Genomic DNA, 22666 nt, shown 5'->3' on the forward strand with positions numbered 1-22666 from the left:
CAATGGTTCTTTTCACGAAAAAGCGAATAACAACCGGGGTTCGTCGCTTGCAGTTCTTTGATTCTGAGCTACTGTGTGCAGATCAAGTCAAACACGTTGGAGTTATATTGGATTCCAAACTGAATTGGTCTGCTCACATTGAGTTGAGAGTCAAGAAAGCGTGAATGGCCTTCGGGCAGTGCAGACGAACTTTTGGAAAGACCTGGGGTCTCAAACCAAAATACATCTATTGGATTTACACGACAATTGTAGGTCCAATACTGTTATACGGATGCCTTGTGTGGTGGCAGAGGGGAGAGGTGATGAGTCAAAGTCAGTTTAGTCAAAGCTAAACCATCTGCAAATAATGGCGCTCATGGCGTTGACTGGTGCTTTCACCGCTTCTAAATATCAAACCATTACACATACACCTCAAACAAGAAGCACTACCATGTGCATACAGACTGCAAGTTACTGGGCTTTGGAACAGTAACCATGTTGATCTTGCTACCAGTCATACACGATTGTGGTCACAAATGGTTACATGGGGTGAAGATATTCTTGTCCCCAGCGATATTATACACACATGTAGTTTTCCTTACAGGACATTCCATGTGAAGATTCCCTCTCGAGAGGAGTGGTTGTCTGGCTATATGGAAAGACAACAACAAACGCAAGCGGTCTATTACACTGACGGTTCTCTGATGGAGGGACGTACTGGTGCTGGTGTCTACTGTCGTGAAATGAGATTGGAACAATCTCACTCACTAGGTAGATACTGTACTGTATTCCAAGCAGAAATCTTTGCGATTATGTGCTGGGTACAATCGGCCCTTCAACTGAGTTTGTCCGGCAGAGTTATAAACTTCTGCTCCGATAGTCAGGCTGCAATTAAGGCCCTTAGCTCAGACAAATCACGGTCCAAGCTAGTGATCGCGTGCCAAACCCAAATCGAAGAACTAAGCATTGTTAACACTATCACCTTGTCTGGGTGCCCGGACATTGCGGTATTACTGGAAATGGGCTGACGAATTGGCCAGGGCAGGTTCAGTGATTGACTTCGTTGGTCCTGAGCCCGCGCTGCCAATTTCGACAAGTTGAATAAGGGAAAAAATACGGTCCTGGGCTTCGTCCAAACACCGCAATTATTGGAGAAATCTACAAACATGTCGCCAAACAAAGGCGCTTCTAGAACAACCGTGCCCAGTGATTTCGAAAAATCTCCTACATTTTTCGAAGCTCCACTGCGGCATGCTGACCAGGACTTTAATCGGTCACTGCAAACTCAACTATCACATGGCAACTATTCAGTGCGCTGAGTCTTTTTCATGTGATCTTTGTGAATCCGACTACGGAACCTCATATCATCTGATATAATTTATAATTAATTAATATCAACAGACACAGTGTGGTCCTAATGATAATTTCTTAATCTATTTAAAAAGTCAAATTGTAATCTGCTACGTGGAATGTGAAGATCGAACTCGGATGAAACTCTGTTGAAGGTCCGCTGCAAACCAATGATGGCACCGTTTACTCCATAGTTTGTCCGGCGAAGAGGTAATCGGAGGAATATATTATTGCGAAGGGCGCGAGGGCGAACGTTCATGTTTATCGCACTGAGAAGCTCGGGGAAGTCAATTCGATCTTGAAAAATATCCGAAATCGTCATAGCACGGAATAGATCCCGTCGCACTTGCAATGTATCGAGTCCAATAAGCAAACCCCGGCTTTCATAACTTGGCAGCTGGTGAGGGTTGCTCCAATGCAATCGACGAAGGGCAAACCGAACAAATCTGCGCTGTACTGTCTCAATTCGATGGACACCGTTGAGATAATGAGGGCTCCACACAACTGAACAATATTCCAGAGTTGATCGAACGAGTGAGCAGTAGAGAGATTTCAAGCAGTAAATATCTGAAAAGTGCTTAGATATTCTCATTATGAACCCCAAACAGCGTGATGCCTTTGCGACAATATAGCTGATATGCTGTTTAAACGTCAGTTGTTCATCGAGAAAAACTCCGAGATCTTTGACGCAATTCGCTCTGTCAATTGTGGATTCAGCTAGACAGTAATCGAATCGAATTGGCGTTTTTTTCCTCGAGAACGTAATGACCGTACATTTCTTGGGGTTTAGGGTCATTCGGTTGATCTCGCACCATTCCGCAAAGGTTTCCAGTTGGCGTTGAAGGAAAGCTGCATCATCAGTATTCCGGATTCTATGGTATAACTTGAGGTCGTCGACGAAAGACAACCGTGGTCCTTCTAAACAAAAGTTAACGTCGTTGAAATACATAAGAAAAATCAATGGACCGAGATGGCTGCCTTGCGGAATACCAGATGAAGCAAAGAACTCTTCGGATACACAATCACCTATCTTGACTGCTAGACGACGATCACTGAGATACGATTGCATCCAACGGAGAATATTAGTACCAAAGCCAAGTCTATCCAATTTTACCACTGCAATAGCGTGATTTATCTTGTCAAAAGCAGCTGAGAGGTCCGTGTAGATAACGTCAGCTTGAAGGCCGTCGGACATAGCATCTGTAACATATGTTGTGAACGACAGAAGATTCGTAGATGTTGAACGTTTCGGCATAAATCCATGCTGAGTCTCGGAGATATACTGTTTGCAGTGGCTGGAGATGGGTTCTAACACAGCCATTTCAAACAGCTTAGGAACTGCGCTTAGCGTTGTAATACCACGGTATTTGTCAACTACCTTTTAATCACCTTTTTTGTGAACTGGAAACATGAAGGAGGATTTCCAGAGTTCGGGAAATACTCCGGTTGTTAGCGATAATTGAAACAGATGACAAAGAGGTTCAATTAGACCGGCAGAGCATTTTTTTAGAATAATAGTTGGTATACCATCTGGGCCTGCCGAGGTCGAAGCCTTCATTTTGCTAATCGCCAGTTGTACCATATTATTGTCGATATTGATAGAGTTCAAAGACTGGTATGATTGAGGTACATTGAGAGCCGCGCGTGAAGCCTGGGTCGGTGTCAGTTTCTCGTTGGAGAAAACACTCGCGAACTTTTCAGAGAATAGTTGGCAGATCTCCTGTAAACTAGAGCTCATACGTCCTCCATAGCTCATCGTTGAAGGCAACCCGGATTCCTTTCTTTGCTCGTTTACATGCTTCCAGAATGTTTTAGGTTCGGACTTCAACTTACGTTGCACGTTTCGCAAGTAATCGGCATGGCAACGCTTCGATGTCTTTTTATAGATTTGGTTAACATGAACGTAGTGTTGTCGCAGCACGTAGCCCCCAAACTTGGAGTACTTCTTCAGAGCGGCTCTTTTAGTCGCTTTTAACCGTCTCAGCTCTGCAGTGTGCCACGCTGGGTGCTTAGATTGAAGGCCACTTCTTTTGGGTACATAGCGATCGATAGCATAGCTCATAACATTGGAGAAGGTCTGCACTGCAACGTTGACATCATCATTGTCGAGAATTTCAGTCCAGTGGATATTCGACAGGAAGTCAATAATGCTATTATAGTTGGCTTTTCTAAAATTATAGCTGACGGTGTCAGAAGCATTGCAGTCATGCTTCACTCGAATCGCTTCAAGCAATATATGCAGGGGAGGGTGGTGTCTAACAGACTTTACCAGGGGAAACGGTGCTGCGGTAACTTTTGGCGCGTAGTCAGATTTGCTCGAAAAACAGAGATCAAGGATTCTGTTGTTCTCGTTCACCACATTATTCGTTTGGCGCAGCAGATTTAGACTGTAGCAGTCAAGCAAACTGGTGATACCAGCATGAAAAGATGACAGTTCGGGATCAGCGAACATAAATCCGTCAGAAGCAGAGCGCCATTTTAATCCGGAGAAATTGAAATCACCAACAATCAGGATCTCATCAACCGGGCTTGCTTGAGCGGAAATCCGTTCCAGTGACTCAGTATGTGAATCAATCAATGTCGAATCGCGAGTGCGGTCCGGTGGAAGATAAACCACGCAAAGAAAAAGTCCATAGCCAGCCAGTTTGATTCGCACCCACACCTGCTCGACACAGACCCCCAAAGTATCGTCAATCAGTTGCGCTTTCAATCGACGATGGATAGCCACAAGTACCCCGCCGCCGGTAGCCTTGAGACTATTGCGTGAGCAGCGATCAGTTCGGAAAACATCGTAGTTGGCACCAAATGCTTGCACTGACAGAGTGCTATCGCTAAGCCACGTCTCTGTGAGGGCGATTATGTCGAAGCATTCATCCGAACTTGCTACCAAATAATCTTCGATTACTGAATTCATACCACCGGCATTCTGGTAATATATTTGTAGGTTTGAATGCCGCGATTGATTGCCGTTGGTCGATTTGGAAGACCCCTTCACCACTCCTGCACACAGGACCGGGACGACTGGTGAACGCTGGCTGCAATGGCTCGACTGTGGCAGGGGGATCAAGGGCTTCCATAGTGCTAGCTGCAGTGCGTCCCAGGGTGCGATGAGTCATACCAGCATAGCATAGAGTGCTTAGTCCTTCTGTGATCGTTGTAGAGAATGTGCTATGAAGAGACGAGCTCGTTACGATGGGATCCAAATTTTGTTTTTGACATTGAAGATTCACAGCGGCGGTAGAGTTGTGTTCATCAGCAGACTGTAAGTGAAATTTACATTGAGGGCGTGCAGCATCTTGTATTGCTTCGGAAGGACATATACCCTTCCCCGATCAGAAGAGCATAACAAAACAATAACACTATTATAACTATGGTTGATATTTATAACAACTGGAGTTATATTCAGATAACTGAATTGAAAGAGGATTGCGGACAGTTTTCTATACTATCAATATTATAACATAATCTATTATGAGACCATCAATTTATGAATTGATCGTTTGTTACTTGGTCACTGTCATTAGATGATTATATCTAATACAGTTCTCTTACAGAGGACGTATATACTTTTTAAAAATAATTATATCTCATTTAGTTTTAACTTAGATAAAATCATATCAAATTTTGTTACAATTTTGTTATCATTAGCCAGATTTTTGTTTTATTTTTTGTTATTTTAACAATTAACCAGCCGGATTTATAACAGGTCTGTTTCAAAATATTTTTGAAATAAATAACTCCAGGTGTTATAAATCAGTTATGCCCTTCTGATCGGGTCTTGGCTTTACCTGACACAGAAGAAGTCGCCGATTCGCCAGGTAGACCTAAATCACTCGCCGGGATACAAGAAGTTGGACAGATGAGTTTATCCGGAACAGCTTGGCGCTACTGTCCACCACCAGATGGATTCTTCTCCGCCGCAATCCTGATGGAAGGTCGTTGGATTTTTGAATTGCTCACAAATTCACGGAAGTAGATGTTCTCCGGCCAAGAGTCTTTGGACAGAGCCTTATCCCTGTATGATTTACTAACGCCAACTTTGAAAGTAATGAAGCTCAAAGATGAGAGATCCTTGTCCTTAGGAACTAGACGAACTATTCTCGGTTGCAGATTCTCCCCCAGACAATCTTTCACAAGGGTAGAAACTTCATCATCCGTCGTGCTGGGATCGAATGCTGACAAGTAAACCCATAACAGCTCCTCAGGTGGTGAAATTGTTTTTATAGTTTCAAACGCAGCTTTGGATCCACGAATATTAGGAATTTTTGTTTTGAGCGAATCATCTTCGCTTTTGCGCTTAGGCGTGTTTGAAACTGGATTATATTCAGCAATTTGTTTCCAAGGCGTTATAGTTGGGGACAGCGGTTTTGAGTCAACTTTAACCGAGAGAGCTTTGACGACATCTTTCAAATCAGCTATGTCGTTCTTTATAGATTTCAGAGAATTGTCGTCAGGCACTATGTCGCAACAACGCGAAGCCATTCTACGGAAATTATCATTAGAGAATAAATCAGCACAGCCGTTGCACATCCCGAATAGATTCCGTGGGTGGGTTCCCAGGACGTCACGAACATCATAATCCATCTTGACGCATATCATGTGGAACGAATTTCCGCAGTATCCACGACATGTGATTCGATCAGAATCATTAACCACTTTCGAGCAGTTTTTACAAGCCATGCTTTTGATGTAGAAATAACGCCTAGCGGGTATGCAATATGCGCAGGAAAACGCTAACGGGTAACGTGCGTCAATGGAAGCGAACTTGCACGCAACGTGCGACAACTCAACTACCCACCAGCAGATGTCGCTTTTGGCGAAAAAATTGAGCGTAACGTCTGTGCAGTGATAATGACAAGTGAAAACAAAAATCACAAGCAAAAACAATCACTTTCACGAATCACACCGGCAGATATAATCGTGCTTGAAGTCACGAAATTTCAATGCACACGTACTACCGAATAAAACGATATACAGATAAAACGAGACTAAAAATTATCGCGAGTGTAAAACACTAAAAAATAAAAAAAAAACTATCAGCTCTACTGACGACCGAAATATAGCAAGCAGCAATGCCACTTACACTTACACTGATATGCAACTGTCCAGCGGTAGCGCAATTGCGATTTCGAGTCTTCAGCCGTCCTTATATAGACGAAACCATGTTTGGTCGACTGAAATTCAGAGACATACTAAAGTTTCTTATCCAATATGGTAAAGAGCTTTAGGCTTATTCGCAGGCAAGTTAAACTACTTGTGAGTTTAACTTACCTGTTGTTTATTTTTGTTTTTGTGCTGTTATTTTTCCCACCCTACTTTCCCACACCTCCTTGTCCTTTCCTTCCGCTCAGGAAATGATGAAAACACACGGAAAGAGGTACAAATCCCCGACTACATACGGGGAACGTGCCATTTAAGCCAATATATTCTGATTCCTGATTCCTGGTTTGTCAGATGTACTTTATCACAGTGAGACAATGTTCTTTTGTATACCTCGGTAAATCGTTGATGATCAGAGTCCCAAAAAATCAATGTCTGAACAAGGTAGTTTTACCAAGAAGTGTCTGTGTGTCACTTGTAAGTGAATGAATCCTATTAGCAGAATGTAAAACGCTTGCAAATCTTCTCTTACGAAATAAAATGACACTGAAGATTGCAATGATGTGCGTAAGGATTATTTGGAAATAAAGAAATAATCATGTAGCATAAAACACTCTTGTTTATAGCACTACGCTTTCGAACTCTCTTCCCCTCACTACACGATGAAGCTACAAAAAGCACATGTTTGCATCACACATACTCACACTTTATTACTCACGCATGCAACATATTTTTAATAGAAAAGTGGAGGGAAAATAAATTAAAGATGGTGTCGATGTTACCTCTATGGGGTGTCGGTTTTACCCACAGTACCTAGAAGATGTCATTTTGTTTTCCGAGTTTTGCAACCAATAATTTTTAAATAATTTTTTTTTTGGATTTCTGAAGAAGAATTCTGCGTAGAAACTATTATTTTATTGGTTTTGTGGTAACCCAGAAAATCGTTAAGCTTAAGGTGTTGGTTTTAACCATAATTCCCCTAGTTTTCAAACATTTTTGCTATGTGCTTCTGATTGGGCAAGTTTCATGAAATTTTGCTGAAGACACCCAATCACGAAAACATCTACAATAGCCACAAAATACTTTAGTTCGCTATTCTTAGGTGTGGAACCACGATGCGGCATCTCACCCGCACTTGCTGCATCTCACCCGAAAAGACATTTTTTTTAAATATTTCTGGAAATTTGATTATTTCTATTCATGACTAAAACCATTTAGGTTCGAATCGATGATGCGATGATGATAGTAAACAGAACTTCAGGCACAAATCTTCGAATAACATGTGGAACTTGCCAATCGAGCCAATTTTTTCTGAACTTACAAGTAGACCGATAACGAGATTGTATTATTCGAATTCCAAGCTCAATTTTAAATGTCTTACCAACCACTGGCATTTTGCAGCTCAGGAGCAGACACCCGTTTTGTTGAAAGTAACTTTGAAGCCAATTTCAAATGAACAATGTAGTCAGTTCTACAGTAGCAGCATCAACCGAAAGCTTCGATTTGGTCTACATGAACAGCACATTTGTGCCGTTGACGAGAGAATGGACACCTGCGAGGGTGATTCTGGCGGTCCACTACAGATTAAACTGATGCACAATTCCAAGGTAACCCCGTTTGTCGTCGGTATCACCTCGTTCGGTTCTACCTGTGGGACGTCGACCCCGGGAGTGTACACCAGAGTAGCAGACTATCATGGTTGGATAGTGTCTACAATGCGGGAGAAAGGTGCAGCAGTGGATGGTAGCAACGTAGCTATTTGCATTGTAAGCTTAGTTTTGTTCTAATATACTGTTTGTCTTGGTTACAGAGAACACTTTCAATGCCACATTTTGTGCTCTGCGCTATTTAGACTACCGGGAATATGAAGATGCAGTGATTGTGAGCAAAAGTGCCGAGTTCACTTCATACAATTCAGCTAATGCAAGAATCAATGTGCGTGGCGATACATCTCAGTTGGCGAAAATCGGCTGGGATTCGGACGGGCGAGGAAATTGCTTTGGAGTGATCGTAGATGAAGATACAGTATTAACTATCGCTGATTGTACTCATTTCAAAGGGTAATTACGGGTAGATGTAGTGAATTGAAACCCATTAATACGAATCTAATTATAGATCGGCGCCAACGATATTAACGTATGGAGGAAACAATACTGCAGTTATCTCCAAGATACATGTTCATCCAGGATATATTGAAGGATCTGCTTATGATAATATTGCTATCCTTAAGTTGGCGGAGCTCCTTGATTTGCCGATAGGATTTCAACCATCATGCATTTGGCATGGAAACGAGATTCCCTACACCATTTTAAGGGTTATGGGTTATGGAAGAATTGATATGAGCGATTTTGCATTGTATAAACCGATCCTGTTGGGTTTGTAAAACTCTGAGATTTGAGTTAAGGAACTAGGTGCAAGAACGGCCAAATTCGAACAATGAGTTGACTGTTTGTTATTATAATGTTTAATGTGCTGAAGACTGACTTGTAATCGAAATATGAGAAACACACGTATTTCCTTGATTTTCCTTGATCTCGAGAAAAAATTACGTGTCTAAGATAAGATGAGTTTTACTTATATATGAATTCTCGGAGAAACATACTTTGACTTCGTTTAAATACGATTATGTCAATTGAAAACAAAAAAATGTCGTTGTTAAAATGTAACAGAAAAAAAGATTATTTTCTGCTAGCTTTCGGAATTTAGCCGTTCTTACATTGAGTGCCTTAATTTTTTAAGCGCAGGTTGTTGACATAGCGTTGTTCCAGACCCGACCGAAACCTTTCTGCACATCCAAGCTAGAGTATTCAACGAAAGTAGCTGTGTGCTGCCAAATTCGTATTTGCGAAGTCTTCCACGAGGTTTTTCTAGGGAACATATTTGTGTTGGAAACGATGTCTTTTTGGTGCCTGAATCGTGTCGACCAATGTTAGGTGCTTCAGTTGCAGAAACGATGGGGATAAATTATCGTAAATATCATATTACATTCGCTCTCAACCAACAGAGTAGGGACTGTGGGTTTGGTGAGTATATGCTGGCCACTCGTCTATCCAGCCATATAGAGTGGCTTAAATCGGTACTGTTACCGAGCTATCAGGATACGAGTAGTACTTTGCGCTTCTTGGATCCGGATCTACAGGAAGGTAGTAGCTGTGAAAATGATGCTGGATTAGAAGGTCGTTGTGTTACTCTTGCTAATTGTTCAGTTGAGTGGCCTAAATTCTTAGCAGAAGGAACAGCTAAGTTTTGCTCAAGTAGTAACGTTATATGTTGTCCATTGACTAATATCAAGAATGCGGATAACAGTCCAATACACTTGGAACTTCTCGAATGTCCAAAGCTGGTAAAGCGGCTAGCAGTTGCATATCCTCCAGGTTCAATGGTAAGGTTCGTTAAAGTTAATTGAAGATTGGTTCAAAAATGTATTCTACTTCAAAGGTTAAAATTGGATGGATACACGGGGAGAAGATAGAGTTCCGATGTTATGGGGCTATCATCACCAAACTGATAATTATTGTATCGGCTAGTTGTTTGAGCGATGGTGTTCCTCAGTTTGTGCAACTAGTGGCAAACGTGCCCAGAAAAAGCTTCGACATAGACTCAATTTTATTACATAAGGACTATAACTCTACCGAGAACAGTAATGATATAGCACTTGTCCGGCTGCGACGCCCGCTCGCCTGGAGTGAAGATGTATTTCCAACGTGCCTTTGGACCAACGAATCCCATGTGCCATTAGTTATGAAAGCAACTTTTGAAGGTATTTTAATCTTTTTCAGCCATTACACAGTTCTACATTGATTTTGTACTTAGTGACTTAGTATAAGTTGTAGATCTCATTAAATACAACACAAAATGATGTATGGAAAAATTGTTAACCCCTTAAAATCTTGATTTATAGCACAAAACCTATTTTTCGTTATTTTCCGCACTAAAAAATTAGTTATGCGGTCATGTTTCAACCATTTTATGATTTTTAGGTAGTATGGAAAAAGGAGAAATGACTTTTCCAAACGGCATGCTATGGTTTTGAAACAACAATATTAAAGCAACAATTATTTTGCGATTTTTTCATGAAAAATATTAAAATGTTAAAAAATGAACATTTTTTGCAAAAAAGCGTATTTGTTTTAATATAAATTTAAAGAGAACATTTATCTTTAGATCTTGTTTGTTATTCATATCGGTAGATATGATATTTCTCTTTAAATTTTCTTTAAAATGAAGAAGCTTCTTTAGAAATATACTGAACAATTTTGTTTCGCTAACTCTTGTTTTGATTGAATCGAAATTAGTTTTGTTTTGATCGCTTCGATTATTTGTTTAATTTTTGACGCGTCTTATGTGTATTTTATTTACTGTACTCGCCAATCGTTCCGCAACCTGTGAGTTGTTGATCATGAAGTCATAATTTAACTTTTTAAAGTGTATATTAGCTGTTTTGTGCTGTAACTACCGAGTTTGTTTTCCATGCTCCATCGCTAAAGGGCGAACACAAAATTATTGCGACACATTCAACAGGGCATAACTTTTTACCTATGGGTAAAAATCAACCAAATTTTGCACACTTTCTCATTGATGTGTATTGTTTACATGTTGTCAAACTCGAAGTCGTGTTTTTCGATTGAATGAAAATGGAGGTGAACCAACGCGAGTCGAGAGAACAAATTCTTTCCAAACACCTGGAATTTCCTGACCTGTCGCACCGGCAGTTGGGAAAAATGTTGAACCATTCAACCGTCTCCAGAGTGTTGAAGCGGTTCCAGGAGCAGTTGACGTTGGACGACGGCAAAGGAGCTGGAAGAAAACCGGGACCGGAGAACAAAAAGACGGAGGGAAAGGTGAAGCGGATGATTAAAGCAAATCCCAACGTCTCAAGCCGTGATTTGGCTGAAAAGATCGGCATGTCGCAGAGCTACGTCCAGAATGCAAAGAAGAGAGCTGGACTACATACATACAAGGTACAGAACTTCCCAAACCGCGATGAGCGGCAACAATTGACGGCTAAAACTCGGGCACGGAAGCTCTACGAGAAGATGCTGACAAAATATGGCTGCTGTGTGATGGACGACGAAACGTATATAAAAGCCGATTTTAAGCAAATTCCGGGGTTGGAGTTTTTCACCGGCAAGAGCAAGTTCTATGTGGCCGACAAATTTAAGAAGACGAAAATGTCGAAGTTCGCCTCCAAATATCTCATTTGGCAGGCCATCTGCTCTTGCGGACTGAGGAGTGAGCCTTTCGTGACAAAGGGCACAGTAAATGGCGAGATCTACAAATCTGAGTGCCTCGAGAAGCGCCTTTTGCCGTTCTTGCAGCAGCACGACGAAGCTCCGCTATTTTGGCCAGATTTGGCATCATGCCACTATTCTAAAAGTGTCCTGGAGTGTTATGAGGCCAATTCTGTCCATTTTGTTCCAAAGGACATGAATCTGCCAAACTGTCCGGAGCTGCGCCCGGTGGAGCAGTACTGGGCAATGATGAAGCGAGAACTTCGGAAGAGCAAGAAGACAGTCAAAGACATGTTAAGAAAATGGAAAAAAAACTGAGAAACTGGTACCGGATGACACTGTCAAGACTGATGGAGCGCATCAAACGAAAAGGCGTTCAATTTTACACTCAAGGCTCCATCGATTAACTTTTCTTTAGATTTTTGAAGTATATATATATATATATATATATATATATATATATATATATATATATATATATATATATATATATATATATATATATATATATATATATATATATATATATATATATATATATATATATATATATATATATATATATATATATATATATATATATATATATATATATATATATATATATATATATATATATATATATATATATATATATATATATATATATATATATATATATATATATATATATATATATATATAAAACTACCCCAAAATTTTGGTTTGATTTTAAACATTATAAGAAAATTGGCATGACATTTTCGGTGTCGCAATAATTTCGTGTTCGCCCTTTACCAGCACTGCTATTTTATTCGTGCCGTATACTGCCCATAACAGCATAAGAGTCCCATGTTGAAAAACAGCAAGCCGAGAAAAACGCTGTTCAGAGATTGTCCCATCCATTGAGCCAAATGGATGGGACAACCATGTTTTGGTATTTTTTTTATATTTTCTGAACAAACCAGGTAATCTTATTTGTGCAGTGTGATTCAGGGGTGATACAGAATACAATCCAACGGATAACTCATTTTCGACAAAAATCCACATGGGACTCTTATGCGTTTATGGGCAGTATAGTGCTAACGTAGATAGCAGAGATGGAAAAGAAGGAGTGCGGAGCACGCCAACTGCCGGTAAATGATTTAGAGCCGGTCTGCTGTGGCTTTTGCGAGACGTATTTTCACATCGGTCAGCAGTGTTTTGATTCTAACCATCGCGCTAACAATGAATTGTTGTCGCAGGGAAAAATGGCTTGTTCTTCTCACTGTATCGCGATGAGCTTAATGGAAGGAGTGTGCGCTCTTAAATTGCTGCTAAAGTTGAACCGGGATTTGCGCACCGAATATTCAAAATCTTCTATACCAAATTCAACAACTCATGTTCTAGTGATCAATTGGATACGCCAGTTTGGCCTAAACTGGGAGTGAAGCGTCGCCGTGGAAATCTTGTCCAGCCTGTACGCTCTACGGTGGAACAAACGTGATTGGCCTCAGTGACCTGTCCGTTACTTCTATTACTCCTGAAGCAAAACTGCACAAATTATGGCTATACTTGTCTAGTTTTCATCCTCTGATCACCAACAGCGACGTTCAGAAAATCCGTTTTTGGTTGTTTGAATGTTTAGGGCGCCACAGATACCGTGCGTTTAATGTCAAAGGACAAATTTATCCTTCGTGTCGTTAAAGATTTGACTTGTTCCAGTACTGAAACAGATAGCACTTACTCCGTCTACTTGTACCGAGGGTTTCGAGAATTTATCGACATGTCAATTACAACCAAATCGTGGATCCGGAAAAAACAACTTCAAACTCTAGGTGGACGTGATCACACTGAGAATTCGGAATGCCCAACGGGACAAATTAGCTGATGGGAAATACTACACGTTACAACGCCGACTTCCGAATTCTTTTCTTGCACAACAGGACACCGTTACAAAGAAGCATAATTTAGCCGCTATCACCGAGACTGCACAGGCAAATTCACGCTGCGGGACGCCTGTTTACTGTTCGGGGGTCTTCCGAACTCCCTTCTCAAGCGAATATTTTGCTTTAACCCTCCGGAAGTCGCGCAAATGGCCCACTGAACGAGCAGCCGCTGATGCGCTAAGACGATTTCGCTAGATTTTCAGAGCAGCGTGTACTCAGTGCACTAGCGCGACTTCCGGAAGATTAAATGACGATCCGCTCCCTGAAAACCGTCTGGTTTCGAGCATACCATCGGGTACATGACGTCCTTGCAATATGTCGGGACGCTTGGCGCGTGGCACTGACGGTTTGCGGTTCTACGACCAAAACGTCAGAGGGACATGGACGAAAATCGAGGACTTGTATTTGGCTGTTGTTGACGGCGACTACGATATTTACGTTCTGACAGAAGCTTGGCTTGATGATCGTATTACATCGATACAGCTTTTCGGGGATTCTTACGCGGTTAATCGTGCAGATTGAGGCGCTCGTAACAGCATCCATGGTCGCGGCGGGGGAGCTTTGATCATTTGATGGTGGATATTTGGTGTGGATATTTCATCATGCATTGAAGCTGTTTGGACTAAGATTACTACGCAGACGAAGAACTACTTTAGACGACTTGACTGCTCTATTACGCAGCTCCTTCTAGACTCTATAGAGCGCGCTTCTTCTCAGGCAGATGCAAGCGATGTGATGATAGTCTTTGGTGACTTCAACCAACCAGGACTCATGTGGGTTTCTTCTAGACGTGAATACGCTTACCCTAACCCGTTATCCTCGACAACAAATCGTACCTGTCGCTTTCTTCTGGGAGCGACGGATTTTCACGGACTACGTCAAGTAATCGCGATTTCCAACCATCAATCTCGTTTTCACGACATTGTCTTCGTCAATGAGAATGTTTTGCGTGAGTGTTCTAAAAAGTGCTGTGCAATCTCACGACGGTTTTTGAATTGAGACGTTAAATATGAAGTGACACTACAAAAATGACCGTTATTTCATTTCCATTTTCCTTGGATATTGTTTCAGTTAACTATCTCTCACAGAAGCCATGCGAGAGAAAGCATTGAAATGAGAGACAGATTGAGTACCATTTGTTTTGCTTGGTGTGGCAAGCGAAATATTATCAGTGTATTGTATTCAGGCAGCATGCGGTGCTTTGTTAGTTTTTTCTTCACCTTTTAGTTTCTTTTATGCAAAGCTATTTGTGTAATACCCAGGTATCTGCTACGCCACCATGATTACAAAACCAACATCTAAAACGTCGCGTTAGGGTCGCTCCACAATGAACAAATTTAATTTCATTCGACACAATTTTGTGATAGTCAAGTTCGTTTAATTTGTTGGTGCTCCATGGTAAATTTTTTTGTTATTCACGTACATGTCCAAAACAAAACATTTCTTCAATTAGCTGTCCAATCTTTTCACTTTTTAACAAATGTCTAAAAATTGAGTCGTGCCGTACGGTATCTGCCTAGTGAAAATTGAGCTTCGAGCAACATGAGCAGAACAATTTGAACTGTCAGTGGGGCCCATAATTTGTGTGCCCGCTGAGATGTTGACTTATGTCAGTTCAATACAAATGGGATAGGTGTGCCATATACGTGGTAATACCCAAGATGGTGAATGTTTTGACGTTTCTTTAAAAAATGGGTGCAGCCAACATAAGCTGGCTTTCTGGCTCGGATAGTTGCCAAAAATGACAGCGAATGCGCTTTAAGCAACATTCACATTGCTACGAGCCATTGTTGTTAACACGACCTGAAACTTGTCGAATGCAAACAAACTTCATTTTGATGTGCTTAAACGGTATTCAGGTGATAAAAACGTGCGGATTTTATAGAGAAGAAGCAATACAAGAAAAAGCGTGCTTTTTCATATATTTTTAATATTTATTTATTCTGAATCCCACTTTCAAACAGAGTTGTACAGTTCATGTGAACAGACCTTAAATATTTGGAACGTAGCTAGCGCTATTGGCATTTGGTGGTAGCTTCAGGCAACAAACAGTTTTCATGGGGCTGGTGATACCCAATATAATATATACAGGTATGGTAAAGACGGCACTTTGGTATTCGTAAGATGAATCTTACATGAGTGGTGTGAGTGATCACAGAATAAATCGACTTGCTTTCGTCATACCGGTCGTTCCGCTCCCATTGAATCGTGTGAACGCTATGACGTCGACCCGTTGTGCTTCTGGATTGTTTACATATTTTTGGTTGCCAGCACTAGCAAACCGTGTGTTCTGCCACACCTATATATACCGCCTTGGGTGATACCACCTGTTTGTTAATACTAGATGTATGTTTGTAATAAGATGACCGTCATATCCGTATTTATATTGTTAATAATTTGATGGTCAGTTTCAATTCCTCTCAATAAAGGTTCCAATAAGTGAGAGATTCAGTACCGTGATGTAGCTCAGCACTGGTTCTATGAGTGAAGCTTCCAATGTGATCGTTCCTTTAGATACTTATCACCCCACTTTCGAAATAACCATTTCCACCATTATTTCACCACAATCTGGAGAAGCTTTAGATGTGAATCGTCGTAATTTTCGTAAAACTGATCTAGTTGCACTACGCCGGTCCCAATTGCTGATTGGCTGGAGTGTACTACATGATCAAGTAAATGTAGATGCTGCGAGTCGTCCGTCTAGGATGGCCTACAAAGGCGAAGTAGCGACTATGACGTCAGCAAAATGCTTCCTATTCGTCAGCTACTGCTCGAGTGCCTTCACGACTATGATGCACCATCTGCCAACGAGGCCCGTGATGTTCCTGTTGGTGCGGTGGATATGGATGTATTCATCATTTCAGAACAATCAGTTCACGATGATTGGAAGTGTTTAGTCATGTTTTCGGTACACAAGAAAGGTGACAAAAGCAACATCGAGAATTACCGGGGAATTACCTCGCTGAGAGTCAAGTCAAACTTTTTTTAACCACTTATCAACGAGGTGCTGTTTTATGCTAGTAAACATTATATAAGCATTTGTCAGCACGGATTCTTCCCTGGTTGATCGGTTGAGACGAATTTAGTTAGCTTCACATCATTTTGCATAGAAAAAGATCCAAGTAACTTCAGGTGGACACGGTCTACACAGATAATAAGGCCTCTTTCGACACAGTTATCCACGAGATTCTGCTAGCAAGGCTTGATAAACTAGGGTGTACCTCGAGATTCTGCCACTGGCTTTGATCCTTGTACACCGCGAGGTCGTCGTGCAAATTGGTGACATCGTGTCAGAATCCTTTTCTAATAATTCCAAAGTTCCTCAAGGTACTACACTAGGTCCGTTACTATTTTCATTGTTCGTGAATGATGCGGTCTTCGTTCTAATGCGTGGTAGGAAAGTGTTTTTCGCTGATGACTAGAAAATATTTCTTGTCATAAGCAATGAAGCTGATTGCCGTGAGTTACAGTGTCTCATTGATAGATTTGACAACTGGTGTCAAAGAACCATGTTAATCCTTAGTGTTGCAAAATGTTTTGCCATCAGTTTTCATCGTAAAAGGAACATACTTAATTTCAACTACAACATTGCTTGCACTCAGCTGCAACGCGTGGAGCACGTAAAATATCTAAGCGTTATTCTTGATATACCAATCACTTATCATCAACTGTTGACAAAGGAAATCGTCTGTTGAGTTTTTTGTTCAAAATTTCTAGCGAATCCCGGGATCCTTTGTGTTTCAAGGCTTTATATTGCTCATTGGTGCGCTCGCAGTTGGAATTTGCATTCATCGTCTGGTGCCCTTATGATGCAACGTGGAGTGAAAGTACGTAGACACGCTTCGCAAGGCATTTTCATGTCTAAGCTTATGTTGGCTGAGTACGATGTATCCGATCTCCTTGGACAAATCAACCTCTACGTCCTAACTCGAGTTCTTCGCCCTCGAATACTGCTACGCATTGAAATGCGTAATATGCGAAGATGATACCAATGTAGGTATTTTATTATCTTACTATTGAAAAATATAAGTAGGAGTCCACGTGTACAATTTCTATACCCCCAGCCCCTCTCCATAGACAAGCGTGGCCATTTTCGTATCCCCACTCTCCCTAAAATGTCCAATTGTCCGATTTTAGCGATGGTTCGTCGCTTCAACGAGCTTGCAGAGCACTTCGATACCAATTCATTACAATTTTTCGTCACCTTTTTATTTCACATTAGGTTAATTATTTTTGGTTTAGTTCATTAAGACTTATTATCAGGTGAAGACAAATTTTTAAATGCACATTCAAATACAAATATTTTTCATTAAAAAATCGCAAAATAATGGTTATTTTTATATTGTTGTCCAAAAGCCACAAGTATTTTTAACAAAGGAGCATACTGTTGGAAAGGCCATCTCTCTTATTTCCAGAACACCAAAAAATGAAAATCGGTTGGTAAACGTCTAACGACTTAGCTAATTTTTTAGTACTAAAAGTACCGAAAAATAGTTTTTCTTTGCTTTTAATCAAGATTTTAAGGGAATATTATATTAATCCAATATGGTTTGGGCTGCATTTGACCAGACCTGCAAAATTTACTAGTTCACTTGAAAAATACTTTCACTTCATTTTGTAGCACCGTGTTATTTATAAACTTTATAAATACTTACCACGCCTACCGTTCAATTTCTTTTCTTTATACTTTTAATATATAGGCAACAATAAACGAATAGGATACGATTTTGTGGCGCCTATGTATAACAGTGACTGTCAGCGCTCACACCCTCGGAAAATCCACCGCTCGCAGATTTGTGCAAGATCGTATAAGCGCAAGTCGACGTGCATCAGTATGAGCGATCAGCTGCGATGGGATGCACCGGATGGGGTGTCGTATTTAGTTGGACTCATTGCGCACGCGAGCGATTGCGTCAACTGGCGGTACGCGGTGTTTACGAGAATTACCTCGTTCTTGGATTGGATTAGTGCAGTTGCATTTTAATGTTGAAATCTGTCATGGTCATGGAGTGAATTCTTTTTTATAAACACTGTAATAAAGAAAGGGTATTGTAAAGAGTGTGTTGTATTGAGTCAGACTGAAACTACAAAAAAACTGCTTTTGTGTGCGATGCGATTTGAACGATTTACTTAGCATTTCTCTTGATGCCTGATGTTAAATTGATACACAGGTCTGCAATCGATCTAGTCTAGAAAGAAAATTTTTATTCATACACATGATTGTAGGAAAATTGGAAAATTACTGTTCTCTTCGCTTACAGGGCCGTCGTTCCACTTTCAGCCCGAGTGGATACTATAAGATTAGCATAGAGGGATGGGTCTATGCAATGGTGCAGTAATTTTGTGGACAAAGCATCCCCCGGAAATATTGTATGTATATGTCATTAGAGCATCCTTGCTACGTTTTGGTTTCGCATTGGTGACTCTCTCAACAATGCTCCACATTGCAAAGTCGAGTGAGTTAATATTTGGAGATGAAGGAGGCCACAAATCGTTGGTCTAAAAATTATTAAAATTATGGTGGCACCACGTTTAGCATGCTTTTGGCCCCGTAACTAATAAAGTAGAACCATGGTAACAGCCGAAATGACGGTTGTCAAAGCTGTTCGCTATCGTGTATCTAATTCAAGCAACACGAGTGTAATAACATAGCAAAGATAATGCCATATACCTATTGTACCCACATACCTATTGGACCCCGTTCTACTCTACTATTTAGGTTTATTTTAATTATTTCACTCATTTTATTCATTTCGTATTTTTTTAAATTCTATTTAATTTTAGAATTTCATCATTTCGACGAATAAGATGGTTTAAGGGGGCGTCTAGTGCAAACTGCTCAAACCGAAAGTTATTTTGTTTTACGATTTTAAAGGCAAGGCAACATTGAATCTAAGATTTCAACAATAAGATTTTTTTTATGAATTGATTGTGCACGAGAAATATATATATGTTCTATTCAGGCAATTCAGGAAAGATTTGATTACACTTACTTCTCGTCAAAATAATAGGGAGAAACAAATTGTGCATTCACATAAAAAATCAATTCAATTCGTTGATTAGTTTTTGAGTTATCGTTTTCGCCAATTTGAAAAATGGCAAATTGCATCACGGAAAAAACGCTGCAGAAAATAACCCATTGGATATTTTCTCTTGAAAATTTGGGTAAAAGTAGTTTAGAGTATATCGTCTACAATGTATTTTTATCGCTGTCAGTTTTTCGAAAACTGTTGCCGATAGATTGAAATCTGCGTGTGTTACAGCAAATACGCGCGAGAAACGCATGGCTGCTTAAAACAAAAGAAGTTTAGCGTGGCTACCGAAGTTGCGGGAGACTAATCTAGCGGTTCAATACTAACAATTAAGCGCATAAAAGAGGCGTTGATTTTTTGTCCACTACACCAGACGCCCCCCCCCCCCTTAATGTATTTTATTCATTTTAATCATGTTGTTAATTTTATTCATATTTTTTATTTTATTATTTTATTTATTTTTTCATTTCATTTATTTTTTATTTTATTTACTTTTTCCAACTCATTCATTCAATTCATTTTATTCTTTTGATTCATATAATTCCTTTTATTAATTTAATTAATATGATTTTTCCAGTTTTTGTACTATATCTAGTTTATTTAATTATCATCAATATATCAATTTAATTCATTTAATTATTTTACTTAATTTCATCCATTTCATCAATTTTGTTAAATTTATTATTTTATCAATTTTATTAATGCTATTTATTTTATTATTTTTTCTATTTCATGTATTGTACTCAGTTTTTTTTTCATTTTATTAATATTATCAATTCCTTTCAGTTATATTTTTTTATTCATTTCATTCTATTTGTCAATTAACTTAACTTATTCTGTTCAGTTAAGAACTTTTTAAACCTTTTTGCCTTTCTCATATAGAAAGGTTATGCAATCACTCTGAAAAACGTCAACCTAATCCCGGCCCGGAGGGCCGAGTGTCATATCCCATTCGACTCAGTTCGTCGAGATCGGAAAAAGTCTGTATGTGTGTGTGTATGTATGTATGTGTGTGTGTATTGTTACCGTAACACAACTTAGTTTTCTTAAAGATGTGTGAACCGTAGGGATAAATTATAATCAATTAGTGTAGGAGCAACGGTGAATTTAAAGTGGGCGGTCGGTAAAGAAGATATGTGGATTAGAACGCAGAGTTTGGGTGAAAAATGCAGTGGATTGACGCGGAAAATGAAACGGAAAGAGTGAGAGCGAGAGAGATAGTGAGCGGGAGTTGGAGTTGGTTAGAAGGCTACGATAAGGGAAGGCTATTGGAGAGTTGGACTTGGACGATAGAAAGTGTAAGACGTGTTCGAGGTGCCATCGCTACGGCCCTTGTGGAAAAAGTTTAAACGAACATTATTAGCTAGACAGTTACTGCTACGTCCTTTTCCCAAATTGGGTCGCCGTTTTCCTAAAACTAAAAGTAACGGCTCACCGTCAAGGACCCCGTCGCAGGACACGATTGCCTCGTGCATTCTGGCACTTTCGCCTGCTAAACGCCAAGGACGACAAGGCCTGCGCGCCCAAATGCAGAACCACCCGTTTCTCGTGGTCCCGGATACAGTGAATGTAGTAGCTCTCCCGGCCTCGTAGCCCACAAAACAGCTCAACTTACCTGCCTGCCGCACGAGTCATCCCTGAGCTGGTTTGCGGGTTCTTAAGTTGTAGGTTTTTGCACATGCAGTGTGTGCCTTTTGGAGGTTATTTTTAACAATGAAATATAACAGAGGAGAATCTTCGCGAATTCGCGTTAGCCGGGTTTCTAGTGAGGTTTCCTCTTCGTCAACTAACCGTGAGTGATCGGTTCCCTTCAAGATGACCTCTTCACCTTTCGCCACCCGGAACGGGCTGTAACCAGAGGAAGTGTGTATAGTGGAATTGATTATAAGTTCGATTTCAGACAGGCGCGTATCCCACTCGCGCTGATTTCCTCTCGCATACGATCGGATAGCCGTGTTTATAGCGCGATTTACTCGTTCGACTGGGTTTGCTTGCGAATGGTACCGCGAGGTTAGCCAATGTTTAATTTCAAAGCGGTCCAGCAGATTTTTAAAATCTTTGGACGTGAGGGTAGCGGCGTTATCCGATAGAATAATCGCTGGGACGGAGTTCCGGAAAAACCAATGATCGGTTAGTTCGACACACAAAGTTTTTGACGATATTTGGGGAAATGCGCGCAAGTGCACCCATTTGCTGAACAGGTCCATTGTAACCAGGATGAATTGTTTCCCCGCCTTCGAACGCGGTAGGGGACCCATATAGTCTATCGCGATGATTTGCCAAGGACGGGACGGGGAACGTATCTCACCCATTAGAGGTACCGTGGATGTATTGGGAGGTTTGATTTCTTTGCAATCGTTACATTTCTTAATATGGGCCCTGATGTCTCTTACCATGTTGGGCCAATAATATTGCTGACGTACTTTGGCTAGCGTTTTATCAACGCCAATGTGCATGCTATTGTTGTGGTTCGCTATAATAATGTCCTTTCTCGATTCCGGGCTCGGAACAATCTTCCAGTCGAAGCGGTGATCTGCGAGGTCGTCATTGAAGACATACTTTTGCAACAATTTACCCTGGAGTCGGAAATCAGGGTAATCAACCGGAGAATCTTGTACTGACTGCAATAAATCATTATACCAGACCGATTCCGAGTTGGCCGATATCGCCATTACACTTCGCGATAGAGCATCGGGTACGATGTTGTCCCTTCCCCGACGGTGGACGATCGTCATGTTATATTGCTGTAACGATAAACTCCATCGACTAAGGCGAGAGGAAGTTTTCCACTTTGACCTCATGATAAAGGTTAAAGCGGATGAGTCGGTCACTAGCACAAAGTGGCTACCCTCCACGTACCCGCGAAAATGTTCGATCGATTGCAATGCTGCCAGTCCTTCTTTTTCTGTCGCGTGGTATGATCGCTCTGGCGTGGTTAGCTTTCTTGAAAAGTATTCAATGACTCGTTCCTCCCCCTCAATCTTCTGGGTTAGCACACCAGCAATGGCGTAGTCGCTTGCGTCAGTATGTATAATAAACTCACGGTCAAAGTCAGGGCTGGACAATA

The 22666-nt window shown here is 40.7% G+C and overlaps 1 protein-coding gene across 1 annotated transcript in view; it reads left to right on the plus strand.

Moving 5' to 3' along the window:
* LOC131681809 (uncharacterized) overlaps positions 1-22666 on the plus strand; it is a 50882-nt gene that overhangs the window by 14168 nt on the left and 14048 nt on the right. The window contains exons 6-11 of the mRNA XM_058962860.1: positions 7831-8172; positions 8240-8489; positions 8545-8804; positions 9198-9811; positions 9868-10189; positions 18268-18613. Of these exons, the coding sequence (XP_058818843.1) occupies positions 7831-8172; positions 8240-8489; positions 8545-8804; positions 9198-9811; positions 9868-10189; positions 18268-18551 (2072 nt within the window). The 3' untranslated portion in view covers positions 18552-18613. The remainder of the gene's footprint in view (positions 1-7830; positions 8173-8239; positions 8490-8544; positions 8805-9197; positions 9812-9867; positions 10190-18267; positions 18614-22666) is intronic.

Source organism: Topomyia yanbarensis, chromosome 2 (genome assembly GCF_030247195.1).
Source record: "Topomyia yanbarensis strain Yona2022 chromosome 2, ASM3024719v1, whole genome shotgun sequence".
Taxonomy (NCBI): Eukaryota; Metazoa; Arthropoda; class Insecta; order Diptera; family Culicidae; genus Topomyia; species Topomyia yanbarensis.